This window comes from Aotus nancymaae, unplaced genomic scaffold (genome assembly GCF_030222135.1).
Source record: "Aotus nancymaae isolate 86718 unplaced genomic scaffold, 86718_ANA_hifiasm-v0.15.2.pri h1tg000028l, whole genome shotgun sequence".
NCBI lineage: Eukaryota > Metazoa > Chordata > Mammalia > Primates > Aotidae > Aotus > Aotus nancymaae.
In genome coordinates, this window is record NW_026988441.1 from 31,892,694 (window position 1) to 31,906,374 (window position 13,681).

The following is a 13,681-nucleotide window of genomic DNA, read 5'->3' on the forward strand; positions in this document are numbered from 1 at the left end:
GCTGGGATTACAGGTGTGAGCCACTGGGCCCAGCCTAATTTTTTTTTTTTTTTTTTTTTTTTTTTTTGAGATGGAGTATCGCTCTATAGCCTAGGCTTGAGTGCAGTGGTGCCATCTCGGCTCACTGCAACCTCCGCCTCCCGGGTCTGGGTTCAAGCAATTCTCCTACCTCAGCCTCCCAAGTAGCTAGGATTACAGGCACGAGCCACCATGCCCAGCTAATTTTTGTATTTTTTAGTAGAGACGGAGTTTCACTATGTTGGCCAGTCTGGTCTTGAACTCCTGACCACGTGATCCACCTGCCTTGGCCTCCCAAAGTGCTGGGATTACAGGCATGAGCGACCACAACTGGCCTATTTTATGTTTTTAATAGAGATGGGGTTTCGTCAGGTTGCGCAGGCTGGTCTCAAACTCCTGGGCTCAAACAGTCCTCCCGCCTCAGCCTCCCAAAGTGCTGGTTTTACAGGCATGAGCCACCACAGCTGGCCCATTTGGCAGATACTTAGTGCAACCCCTCAACGTACCAGTTACCCGTCTAAGCATGCGGGACCCAGCAGCTTACACTTTAGGTGGACGGGGAGGCCTCCACTGAGGAAGTGGGGCAGTGAGTCTCGTGGATCCCTGGCGGGAAGGTGCTCCAGGCAGAAGGACTGGCAGAGGCCCTGATGCGGGGGTGGGGTTGAACACGGGACACCCAGGGCATTGAGCTGACTCGCGCTCTGAGTGAGGGTGCGCCACGCAGGTTCAGAGCAGAAGAGGAACCTGACCCAACTCACATTTGAACACGTTCCCTCTGGCCACAGAGGGGATGAGAGACCGGGAGGAGGCCAGGGCGGGGGTTGCTGATATCATCCCAGTGGAGACAGGGTGGCAGCTTAGATCTAGTGACTCGGCCGGGCACGGTGGCTCACGCCTGTAATCTCAGCACTTTGGGAGGCCGAGGTGGGTGGATCGCTTGAGGTCAGGATCACCAGCCTGGCCAACACGGTGAAACCCCGTCTCTACTAAAAATATAAAATTTAGCCAGACATGGTGATGCGCGCCTGTAGTCCCAGCTACTCGGGAGGTTGAGGCAGGAGAATCACTTGAACCTGGGAAGCGAAGGTTACAGTGAGCCGAGATCGCGCCATTACACTCCAGCCTGGGTGTCACAGCAAGACTCCCTCTCAAAAAAGAAAAAAAAAAGATCTAGGGGGTGGGGTGTAGAGCATTCAGACACTGGATAGTACCTAAGGGTCTAGCCAGCAGGATGAGTGACACAAGAATGTGGGGTGCTGGGGAAAGAGACACATCAAAGACACCCCCAGGGTTGGGCCTGAGCTCTGGAAGCACAGAGCAGCCAGATCCTGAGTCGGGGAGAGGTGGGAGGAGCAGGTTGGGCATGAAGGGCAGGCATGGCTGTTGGCTGTGGCACGTGGAGATGGGGAGCAGCCAGGGGCTCCAGGCCGGGCTGGGGCCATAAAGTGATCAGGCATCAGATGCTGACAGATTAAGCCAGGAGACTGTATGAGCTCTCAGAGTAAATGGAGAGATCTGTGGCCAGGCATGGGGGCCCAGGTGAGAGGCTCGCTTGAGGCTGGGAGTTGGAGGCCGCAGTGAGCTCTGATAGCGGACACATAGTGAGACTCCATCTCTACAAAAAATTTAAAAGTTGCCGGGCGCGGTGGCTCACGCCTGTAATCCCAGCACTTTGGGAGGCCGAGGCGGGTGGATCATGAGGTCAAGAAATCGAGACCATCCTGGTCAACATGGTGAAACCCCGTCTCTACCAAAAATACAAAAATTAGCTGGGCATGGTGGCGTGTGCCTGTAATCCCAGCTACTCGGGAGGCTGAGGCAGGAGAATTGCTTGAGCCGAGGAGGCAGAGGTTGCGGTGAGCCGAGATCGCACCATTGCACTCCAGCCTGGGTAACGAGCGAAACTCCATCTCAAAAAAAAAAAAAAAAAAGTTGGCCGGGCGCGGTGGCTCACGCCTGTAATCCCAGCACTTTGGGAGGCTGAGGCAGGAGGATCACTCGAGGTCAGGAGTTCAAGACCAGCCTGGCCATCACAGAGCGACCCGTCTCTGCAGAAAATTTTAAAATTAGCCAGGTGTGGTGATGTGCTCCTGCACTCCCAGCTGCTTGGAGGGCTGGAGTGGGAGGATCACTGGGGACCGTGAGGTCAAGGCTGCAGCGAGCTGTATGTTGACCACAGATGTAGCGGCCTAAGACACACCATTTCTCAGCTCACAGTCCTGTAGGTCAGATGTCCAAGAAGCTAGACTGGGCACTCTGCTGAGGGTCTCTCGAGGCTGAAATCGAGGTGTCCGCCAAGCTGGGCTCCTCTCTGGGGGAGAGTCTACTTCCAAGTTCATTCAGGTGTGGGCAGAGTTCATGTCCTTATGGCTGGTAGGACTGAGGTCTTGTTTTAGCACTGGCTTTTGGCTTTTGGCTCCTGGGGTGCAGGTAATCCTCCATGTGCTCCCGTTCTCTCTGACTTCCCCGTCTGCCACCAGGCAGAAAGAATACTATGCTTTACAAGGGCTCACCTGATTGGGGCAGGCCTACCCTGAAAACCTCTGTATTTTGAGGTCAGCTGACTTGACATTTTAATTTTTTTTTTTTCTTGAGACAGTTTCACTCTTGTTGCTGAGGCTCAAGTACAACAGCGCGATCTCGGCTCACTGCAACCTCCGCCTCCCAGGCTCAAGCAAATCTCCTGCCTCAGCCTCCTGAGTAGCTGGGACTACAGGTGTGCGCCACCACACCCAGCTAGGTTTTGTGTGTGTGTGGTTTTAGTAGAGATGGGGTTTTGCCATGTTGGCCAGACTGGTCTCGAACTCCTGACGTCACGTGATCCACCAGCTTTGGCCTCCCAAAGTCCCAGGATTACAGCCATGAGCCACCTCGCCGGTATTTAATTATATCATCTGCAAAGTCCCTTCATAGCCTGGGCAGTGGTCCCTAGATTAGTGTTTGATTGAATAACTAGAATCTTGGTGGATGGGCAGCTTTTGAATTCTGCCTGCCACAGTTTCTTCATCTGTAAAATGGGTCTAACAATGCCCCCACTCGTATGTAATGCCATGATAAGTCAGCTGCTGTGGCACCCTGAGGATCTGTGTTCAGGGGTCCCAAAACCACCCACAGGTTCAGTGATTCCCTAGAAGTAGTCAGAACTGAGAACAGTTTTTATACTCACAGTTACAGTTTATTGCAGTCAAAGAATACAGATTAAAATCTGTAAAGAAGGGCCGGGCACAGTGGCCCACGCCTATCATCCCAGTAGTTTAAGGCGGCCAGGCAGGCGGATCACATGAGGTCACGAGTTCCAGACCAGCCTGGCCAACATGGTGAAACCTCGTCTCTACTAAAAATGCAAAAATTAGCGGGGCGTGGTGACAGGCTCCTGTAATTCCAGCTACTTGGAAGGCTGGGGTAGGAGAATCGCTTGAACGCAGGAGGCGGAGGTTGCAGTGAGCTGAGATCCTGCCACTGTATTCCAGACTGGACAGAGTAAGACTCTATCCATCCCAAAAAAAAAAAAAGAAAATCTCCAAAGGGCCAGAAGTGGTGGCTCACGCCTGTAATCTCAGCACTTTGGGAGGGTGAGGTGGGTAGGTCACTTGATGTCACAAGTTCGAGACTAGCCTGGCCAACATGATGAAACCCCATCTCTACTAAAAATACAAAAATTAGCTGGGTGTGGTGGCAGGTACCTGTAATCCCAGCTACTTGGGAGGCTGAGGTAGGAGAATCGATTGAACCCAGGAGGCTGAGGTTGCAGTGAGCTGAGACCACCCTATTGCACTCTAGCCTGGGCAACAAGAGCAAAACAACTCCAACTCAAAAAAAAAAAAAAAGAGAAAGAGAGAGAATTAGCCCAGGGTGGTGGCACACACCTGTAGTCCTAGCTACTCGAGAGGCTGAGGCACAAGACTCCCTTGAACCCAGGAGACAGAGGCTACATTAAGCCGAGAACTCCAGCCTGGGCAACAGAGCAAGACTCTGTCTCAAACAAACAAAAATCTGCCAGGCGCGGTAACTCATGCCTGTAAACCCAGAGCTTTGGGAGACCAAGGTGGGTGGATCACCTGAGGTCGGGAGTTCAAGACCAGCCTGACCAACATGGAGAAACCCTGTCTCTTCTAAAAATACAAAATTAGCCGGCCGTGGTGGCACGTGCCTGTAATCCCAGCACTTTGGGAGGCCGAGGCAGGTGGATCACCTGAGGTTGGGAGTTCAGGACCAGTTTGGCCAACATGGTAAAACCCTATCTCTACAAAAATAAAAAAATTAGCCAAGCATGATGGTGGGTGTCTATAATCCCACCTACTCGGGAGGCCGAGGCGGGACAATCGCTTGAACCCAGGAGGCAGAGGTTGCGGTGAGCCGAGATTGCGCCATTGCACTCCAGCCTGGGCAACAGAGCGAGACTCCATCTCAATAATAATAAATGCTCTGGTCCAAAATGGCACATCACGTGGTGCACACCCCATTAGCAAGAACTCATCACATGGTCCTGCCAACCACAGGAGGAACCCTCCCGTGCACTCAGGTCGGAAGGCCAGGAAATGCTGGCAGACAGCCCGAAGGACCACCGTGACTGGGGCGAGGGGCCAGGGACTGGCAGCAGTCTGAGGCCACGTCCATGGCAGTGGAGACTTGGGAAAGGGGGAGAAAACCTCCTCTGGGCTACGCACAGTGGCTCTCGTGTAATTCCAGCACTTTGGGAGGCTGAGGTGGGAGGATTGCTTGAGCTCAGGAGGTCAAGACTGCAGTGAGCTATGATTGCGCCACCGCACTCCAGCCTGAGAGACAGAGCAAAACCCCGTCTCAAAAAATAAAACCAAAACCTCCTCTGTTACGGATGCTCCAGAGCATCCCAGCCTTGTCCCAAGGCTGCATGCACGTTACTTTGATCATCAAATAACCAGGTGATAGCCGGGCATGGTGGTGCGTGCCTGTAGTCCCAGCTACTCAGGAGGGTGAAGTAGGAGAATCTCTTGAACCCCTGGAAGGTGGACGTTGCAGTGAGTCGAGATTGCATCACTGCTGCACTCCAGCCTGGGATCAGAGCGAGAATCTGTCTATAAAAAAAACAGTAACAACCAGGTAAGACAAGCAAGTACTGCTGCTATCGTCTCCTTTACGTTTTTTTTTTTGAGACGGAGTTTCGCTCTTGTTACCCAGGCTGGAGTGCAATGGCGCGATCTCGGCTCACCGCAACCTCCGTCTCCTGGGTTCAGGCAGTTCTCCTGCCTCAACCTCCCGAGTAGCTGGGATTACAGGCACGCACCACCATGCCCAGCTAATTTTTTGTATTTTTAGTAGAGACAGGGTTTCACCATGTTGACCAGGATGGTCTCGATCTCGTGACCTTGTGATCCACCCGCCTCTGCCTCCCAAAGTGCTGGGATTACAGGCGTGAGCCACTGCGCCTGGCACCCTTTACTTTTTTGAGACGGAGTTTTGCTCTTGCTGCCCAGGCTGGTGTGCAGTGGCATGATCTTGGCTCACCGCAACCTCCGCCTCCCAGGTTGAAGCGATTCTCCTGCCTCAGCCTCCCGATTAGCTGGGATTACAGGCATGCGCCACCATGCCTGGCTAATTTTGTATTTTTAGTAGAGACGAGGTTTTACCTTGTGGGTCAGGCTGGTCTCGAACTCCCGACCTCAGGTGATCCACCCACCTCAGCCTCCCAAAGTGCTGGGATTACAGGCGTGAGCCACCACACCCAGCCTGTCTCCATTTCACAGATGGAGAAACTGAGGCAGCACGTGGTAGAGACACCTAAGTCATGCAGTCTGATAGCCGGGAGCCAAGACTGGGCCCCGGGCCATCCTGCTGTCACCCGTGCTGGGCTGTCTCCCACGCGGCTGCTCCACGGTCCTGGCCCTGCCGAGAATCAGAGTCCAGATGTCATTCCACCAGTGCTGCCAGGGCCGCCTCTGGGCCAGGCTGTGGGGGAGTTGGAGACTCCGTACGGACCAGAAAGACTGGAGTCCTGGGGCCAGGCATGCTGGCTCACCCCTGTAATCCCAGCGCTTTGGGAGGCTGAGGCAGGCGGATCACAAGGTCAGGAGATCGAAACCATCCTGGTTAATGCAGTGAAACCCCATCTCTACTAAAAATACAAAAACTTAGCCAGGCATGGTGGCACTCGCCTGTAGTCCCAGCTACTCGGGAGGCTGAGGCAGGAGAATCGCTTGAACCCAGGAGGCAGAGGTTGCAGTGAGCCGAGATGGAGCCACTGCACTCTAGCCTGGGCTACTCAAGAGCCACTGGCTTTGCAGCTGACCCAGAGTCCAGCTGGCACCCAGGCAGGCAGTCAGGGTCTGTCTGCACCCCCATTGCAGGAGGAGCTGACAAACAGCAGATGGACGCCGAGCTGCGGAAGGAGATGATGGCGATTTGGCCCAACCTGTCCCAGAAGACACTGGACCTGCTGGTCACCCCTCACAAGTGTAAGAGCCAAGCCCCGCCCTGGGATCCCATCCACCTGGACGCATGGAGAGGGAGGGAAGGAGGAGGTCTGAGGAGAGTGTGGGCCCGGGCTGGTGCACACGGATGCAGGACAAGGGCCCCAAGGAGACCTGTCCATGGTGAGCTGGCCCTGTGTGTGCCCCCAGCCACGGACCTAACGGTGGGGAAGATCTACGCAGCCATGATGATCATGGAGTATTACCGCCAGAGCAAGGCCAAGAAGCTGCAGGCCATGCGTGAGGAGCAGGTGCGTTATTTGTCACCCCAGGGAAACCCGGGCTGGGGACAGTGGCTTGCATGTCACCATGGGAACCAACTGGAATAGGAGGGTGGCTGAGTCCCAGGGCAGCTCACACCTGTAATCCCAGTGCTTTGAGAGGCCGGGGCGGCAGGATCGCTTGAGGCCAGGAGTTCGAGATCAGCCTGGGCAACACAGTAAGAGTCCATCTCTACAGACTAAAAAATTAGCCAGGCATGGTGGTGCACACCTGTAGTCCCAGCTATTTGGGAGGCCAAAACGGGAGGATCACTTGAGGCCAGGAGTGGGAGACCAGCCTGGGCAACATAGAAAGACCCCCATTTCTACAAAAAAAAAAAAAACAAAATTAGCTGCATGTGGCGGCATGCACTTGTGGTCCCAGCTACTTTGGAGGCTGAGGCAGGAGAATCACTTGAACCTGGGGGTGGAGGTTGTAGCAAGCCGAGATCATGCCACTGCACTCTAGCCCGGGCAACAGAGCAAAACCCTGTCTTGGGGAAAAAAAAAAAAAAGGTTCTTACCAAGGACACATAATGTGGATTCATTCGGCTGCTCCACCAACTCTTACTGAGTTCCTACTGTATGCAGGGTGCTGTTCTCGGCCCTTGGGGGTGCAGCCGTGGGCAGAACAGGCCAGAATCCCTGCCCTCAGGGAGCAGATATTCCAAGTGGGGAAGATGCCAACAGTAACAAATGACTGAATCACGTGGCATCCAGCAAAGAGGAAGAAGTGTCAGGGGAAAAGTGGAGACGAATCCAGGAGATAGGAGTGCCCAGGAGAGGAGGGGATGCAATGGGAAATGGGTAGTTGGGGAGCCTCCCTGAGAAGGGGACCTGCGAGCAAAGGCTTGAAAGAAAACGGGAGAGGTGGTGAGCTAAGCAACACCTGGAAGGGTGTTCAGGCAGAGGGAACAGCCAGTGCAAAGGCTCTGAGGCTGGACTGTGCCTGGGTTGTTTGCGGAACAGCAAAGAGGCCATTGTGGCAGAAAAGAGCAGGGAGCAGATGAGGGCAAGGAGGTGACAGGGCAGATCCTTCAGGTCCATGGGAGGTGCAGGAAGGACTCTGGCTTTTACCCCACGTGAAGTGGGAGCCATGGAAGGGTTCTAAGCAGAGGAGGGCTCTCACTTGCCTCAGGTGCTCATAGGCGCCCTCTGGTGGCTCTTGTGGGAGAAACAGTGGGGTTGAAGGTAGGAGTGGGAGAAGGCGCCTGCAGTGGTCTAGCGGGAGATGAGGGGTGGGACTAGGTTGGGGCTGTGACTTGGGTGGAGAGGGGAGAAGTGGTCCAGTTGTGGGTGGAATTGGCAGGAAGGGTGTAGATGGATCAGACCTGAGTGCTGAGAGTGTGTGTGTGTGTGTGTGTCTGTACTGGGGATGTCACAATGCCTTCTGGGTATCTCTGTCCGACTGCCCTGCCCTTGTTCAAACTGCCCTCTGCCCCCTTCCCCAGGACCGGACACCTCTCATGTTCCAGCGCATGGAGCCCCCATCCCCAACGCAGGAGGGGGGGCCCGGCCAGAACGCCCTCCCCTCCACCCAGCTGGACCCAGGAGGAGCCCTGTGAGTGTCGCCCCTGCCAGGGAGGTGGAGCATGGGGGTGCCATGGTCCCCAGGTTCTGGAAGCCACCCAAGCACCCACGCTACCCCAGCCTCTGTCCCCCACGCAGGATGGCTCATGAAAGCGGCCTCAAGGAAAGCCCATCCTGGGTGACCCAGCGCGCCCAGGAAATGTTCCAGAAGACAGGCACGTGGAGCCCGGAGCGAGGCCCCCCGACCGACATGCCCAATAGCCAGCTTAACTCTCAGGTGCCTCTGTCCCCCGACTCCCCGACGGCTCCCGGGCCCAGGCGGTTCAGGAGGGAGGGGTCCCAGCCCACACACACCCCTGCAGCTCCCTCCACAGACACCAGGGATCTGGGGGTCAGGCCCCAGGGCTCATCCAGCTTCACCATCTACCCCGCAGTCCGTGGAGATGCGAGCGATGAGCAGAGATGGCTACTCCGACAGCGAGCACTACCTCCCCATGGAAGGCCAGGGCCGGGCCGCCTCCATGCCTCGCCTCCCTGCAGAGAACCAGGTGAGGGCTTTCACCGCTGCCCTGGGGCTGGACCTCTCCCTGTGCACTGGGCAGGCCCAGACCCCCCACAAGCAGCCCAGCACATCCCTTCTCTGCCAGACTGAGGCCGGGGTAGGGACTCCTGCGGCCTCTGAAGCAGTCTGCAGGCCCCACCCACCACCTGGCCACACCTGGAGCACCCGCAGACTCTCCTCCCTCACAGAGGACAGAGAGGGAAGGGCTCCCCCAGGGCAGAGGGCAGCAGTCACTGCAAAATGGTCTCTGGCTGCCCTGGTTGGAGGTTGCAGATGGGAGATTTGTGGGTGCAGTGAGGTTCGTCAGGGCCAGGTGACACCTGACATGGTCAGCCCTACACACACACACACACACACACACACACACACACACATGCAGATATGCGCCTATTCAGGCGCATACATACACACATGCATATACACACTGTGGGCATATACACTGCATGTGTACACATACATGCACACATGTCTGCATATGGGAACTTGGCAGGTCCTAGAATGCAGTAGCAGAGTCTGGGATGGGTCTAGCAGCAGCTGGGTTTGTATTTCCTGTCTGGTCTCTGCGGGAGCCACTGGGAACGGGGGGACAGGGGTGTGTGCTTGATGTGTGTCCGTGTGTGGCTGCTACACTCAGCTGCCAGGCCCACCTGCAGGTGATCCCGTTGGCCCGAGGCACGGCCGGCCGCCCACCTGACGTGTGGCAGGGGCCATGCACGCAGCCCACCACTGGAGGAGAACAGGGCTTGGCTGCAGGAGCCTGGCCCTGGCGTGTGTTATATGTGGCTGTGGCAAGCTTTCCGTGTGCTGTGCCGTGCCGTGGCATCTGTGTGGGGCAAGGCTGTGCTGTGCCTGGCTGGACCAGGGTCACCTGAGAGCCTCGCCTCTGGCTGCTGGGAACGTAGGTTGGGGAGCACCCAGCATGCATGCCGCTGCCCCTCAGGACCGAGCTGCTGGGCCCCAGGAGAGGGTTGGGACAAGTCTAGCCGACGGCCACCACGTGGAAGCTTTGAGCATCAGCTGGAGCCAGGGGCTGGGGTGTGCATCGCATGAGGCAGAGCCCAGGGCCAGGGGCTCGTGGCAGCACCGTCCCATTTGTCGGTCCCGTGCCTCTGCCATCTGTCTGTCTGCATCTCCTGTCTCCTCTGTACCCATGGGAATGAAGGACACCAGCCCCGAGGGCCCGGGACACCCACCCGCCGGGACTTTAACTTTTCTTTTTTCCTCCTGCCTTCTCCCTCCAATTTCTCCTAATGCCAGTGCCACCCACCTCCCTGGCTTCTCTCCCTGCACCACCACCTCACTCTCCCTCTTGCCTTTTATATTTATTTTCTTCTTTCTGTTTTTTCTGTGTGCACCATCCCATGGGGCTGTGACAGAGGAGGAGGGGCCGGCCACGTGGGAATAACCTCAGTGTATGTACTGCACCCACCCAGCACCAGCAGGGCTCCGGCCCCCTCTTCCTCCCCACCCCCCCTCCAGGGAGTCCCGTCATCTCACCGTCCCCGGACCCCACCCTTTCTTCACCGATCGCACCCTCTCCCCCCATGGAGTCCCATCCTCTTGTGTGGTGTCCTGTGTGTGCCCCCCATGTGCCCTGGTGAGGTGGGGACATCCCCATCCTCACCCCTACCCCCTTCTCTTCAGGGCCCTCCATGCTGGGGGACACCAGCTCTCCAAGAGCCTGGCCCACCCTGCACCTCTTTCTAGGGGGCTTCTTCCCCTGACACCATCACCGACCCCTGGTCCTGCCGTTCCTACCTGGAGCAGGGCTACCAGCGCTCAGCTGGGCTGGACCCTGGGAGGCGGGCGTCTGCACCATCTCCCTCCTTCCCTCCTCTGCCTGCTGCAGAGAACCCTCTGTATCAGAGCTTGACCCAGGGGTGCAGCACCGGGAAAAGAGTGGGCCCCCCAGAGCCTCGGGTGCCTGGGCACCCCCACCCCCACCCGGAGCTCCCTAGTTTGGGCCTGGCCAGAAGGACTCAGACTTGGGGGGCAGCGAGCACAGCCCTGTTAGCCAGGAGGACGTGGAGCTGCCATGCCGGGCGCCTGGTCCTGAGCCCATAGGTCAGCCAGCCACAGAGGCCGAGGCTTCTCACCCTGCCAAGAGAGCAGGCTGGGGCAGGGGTGATGGTGGGCGGGGCAGGGGTGACGGTGGGCGGGGCAGGGGTGACAGTGGGCGGGCCAGGGCTCCCAGGTTGGCACCCTGGATGTGGAGAGGGCTTCCCTCTGGCCAGCCTGAGCCTGCCCAACCCTGGCTGGGCCCCCAGGGCTGGAGGGTGAGGATCAGATCTTTCTGGTCAGAACCCAGGATGGGCCCAGAAGGAGCAGCCCTGTCTCTGAGGGACAGAGGAGTCCTCAGTTCCACCCTCAGAGGCCTGGCCACACTCAGGGCCAGGATTCATCAGGGGGAGCCAAGGCCCCACAGCACCCCTGACCCCTGCCCCAGGATGGTCACACCCCAGTCACCAAAGGCCACCGCCAGGCTGCCTAGATGGGGCGGGAAGGACCGGGACCACTTGGTGCCAGCTGCTGACCTCACCCCACCGGCCTGTCCCCCTCCAGACCATCTCAGACACCAGCCCCATGAAGCGCTCAGCCTCCGTGCTGGGCCCCAAGGCCCGGCGCCTGGACGACTATTCGCTGGAGCGGGTCCCGCCCGAGGAGAACCAGCGGCACCACCAGCGGCGCCGCGAGCGCGGCCACCGTGCCTCCGAGCGCTCCCTGGGCCGCTACACCGACGTAGACACAGGTGGGCAGCCCTGCAGGGCTCAGGGACCAGGGGAACAGAGGACAGGAGGGAGGAGGAGAAGGCAGGGCAGGGGAGACGTTGAGGAAGAAGGGAGAAGAAAGGGAGACGCCTCCATGGAGAGGGGACAGACGGGGCCAGGTGGCGGCTGCAGGGGCCTGGGGGTTGGGGGTTGGGCCCCCACCGCCCACTGACCTGCCTCTGTCCAGGGTATCTCTAGGGCCCCCACACCCCCAGGTGGCCTTCTGTGTGCACATCTGCCCCAGCCCTCCTTCATGACCATCTGTCTGTCTGTCTTGCCCGGCCCAGGCTTGGGGACAGACCTGAGCATGACCACCCAGTCGGGGGACCTGCCATCCAAGGAGCGGGACCAGGAGCGGGGCCGGCCCAAGGATCGGAAGCATCGACACCACCACCACCACCACCACCACCCCCCGCCACCCGACAAGGACCGCTATGCCCAGGAACGGCCGGACCACGGCCGGGCGCGGGCCCGGGACCAGCGTTGGTCCCGCTCGCCCAGCGAGGGCCGAGAGCACATGACGCACCGGCAGGTGGGTGCGGCGCAGTGATCCCAGGCTGGGCTCACGGGCCGGGAGGCGGGGAGGAGAGAAGGGGACCCCCCCCATCCGACGGCCACTCCGGGCAAAGGTCCCCAATCCCGGCTGTGACCACCTCCCATCCTATCCCTAAGCCGCGGGGGTCCCAGCAGACATGGCTGCCCACGCTGTCCCCCCAGCTCCACGCCCCCTCCCCGCCGCCCGCCGCTGCTTCCTCCTCGGTTGTGGATCACATTTGAGTTCTGGGCGGCCGCCCGACCCTTCGCTTTCCTTTAACCCGGCTTCCCTTTTTGTTTCGATTATGATTTCTGTCCTCTGGACGCCTGTGAGTAATTTTTGAAACTTCTGCTATTTTTAACCCCGAAACTTACAAAACTCCATTTCTCATTTCTCTTTTCACTTTGTTGTGTTGGTTTTCGACTCCTCCCCTCCCTCTTTGTCTCACTCCCCCTCCTCCCCTCCCTCCTCCCCATGGCTGTTGCTTTTCTCCATTCAAATGTCCTGTGTCCCCCTCTCCTCCCCCTCCCTCCCAATCCTGTGTCTCCTTTGATTTTGTTGTATCTTTTTTTTTGATTTCCTTTGTTTCAATTTTCGTGTAGGGCAGTAGTTCCGTAAGTGGAAGCCCAGCCCCCTCAACATCTGGTACCAGCACTCCGCGGCGGGGCCGCCGCCAGCTCCCCCAGACCCCTTCCACCCCCCGGCCACACGTGTCCTATTCCCCTGTGATCCGTAAGGCCGGCGGCTCGGGGCCCCCGCAGCAGCAGCAGGCGGTGGCCAGGCCGGGCCGGGCAGCCACCAGCGGCCCTCGGAGGTACCCAGGTCCCGTGGCCGAGCCTCTGGCCGGAGATCGGCCGCCCACGGGGGGCCACAGCAGCGGCCGCTCGCCCAGGATGGAGCGGCGGGTCCCGGGCCCGGCCCGGAGCGAGTCTCCCAGGGCCTGTCGCCATGGCGGGGCTCGGTGGCCGGCATCCGGCCCGCACGTGTCCGAGGGGCCCGCGGGTCCCCGGCATCACGGCTACTACCGAGGCTCCGACTATGACGAGACCGACGGCCCGGGCAGCGGGGGCGGCGAGGAGGCCATGGCCGGGGCCTACGACGCGCCACCCCCCGCACGACACGCGTCCTCGGGCGCTACGGGGCGCTCGCCCAGGACTCCCCGGGCCTCGGGCCCAGCCTGCGCCTCGCCTTCCCGGCACCGGCGACTCCCCAACGGCTACTACCCGGCGCATGGACTGGCCAGGCCCCGCGGGCCGGGCTCCAGGAAGGGCCTGCACGAACCCTACAGCGAGAGCGACGACGATTGGTGCTAAGCCCGGGCGAGGTGGCGCCCGCCCGGCCCCCCACGCACCCCACGCACACACCCCACCCGAGGAGCCGCGCACAGGCCGCGGGGGCCCAGCACAGAGGGCCCGGGAGAGGCCCAGCCGGGAGACCCCAGACTCTGGAGAGGCCAGGGCTGGGCCACAAGGGTGTCCCGCAGAGACCCTCAGCCAGAAGAGACCCTCCTGGGCAGCCACGGCGCCCCCCACGCAGCCCCGATCCCCCCCACCCACGACAGG

At 59.2% G+C, this 13,681-nt stretch overlaps 1 protein-coding gene across 1 annotated transcript in view; it reads left to right on the forward strand.

Annotated features, from left to right (window-relative positions):
- The window catches only part of CACNA1A (calcium voltage-gated channel subunit alpha1 A), a 298,241-nt gene extending 284,809 nt beyond the window's left edge, over positions 1 to 13,432 (forward strand). Inside the window, exons 39-47 of the mRNA XM_064381775.1 lie at positions 6,342 to 6,449; positions 6,615 to 6,715; positions 8,176 to 8,285; positions 8,393 to 8,531; positions 8,689 to 8,802; positions 10,193 to 10,228; positions 11,379 to 11,565; positions 11,872 to 12,116; positions 12,722 to 13,432. Of these exons, the coding sequence (XP_064237845.1) occupies positions 6,342 to 6,449; positions 6,615 to 6,715; positions 8,176 to 8,285; positions 8,393 to 8,531; positions 8,689 to 8,802; positions 10,193 to 10,228; positions 11,379 to 11,565; positions 11,872 to 12,116; positions 12,722 to 13,432 (1,751 nt within the window). The remainder of the gene's footprint in view (positions 1 to 6,341; positions 6,450 to 6,614; positions 6,716 to 8,175; positions 8,286 to 8,392; positions 8,532 to 8,688; positions 8,803 to 10,192; positions 10,229 to 11,378; positions 11,566 to 11,871; positions 12,117 to 12,721) is intronic.
- Positions 13,433 to 13,681: the final 249 nt, after the last annotated feature.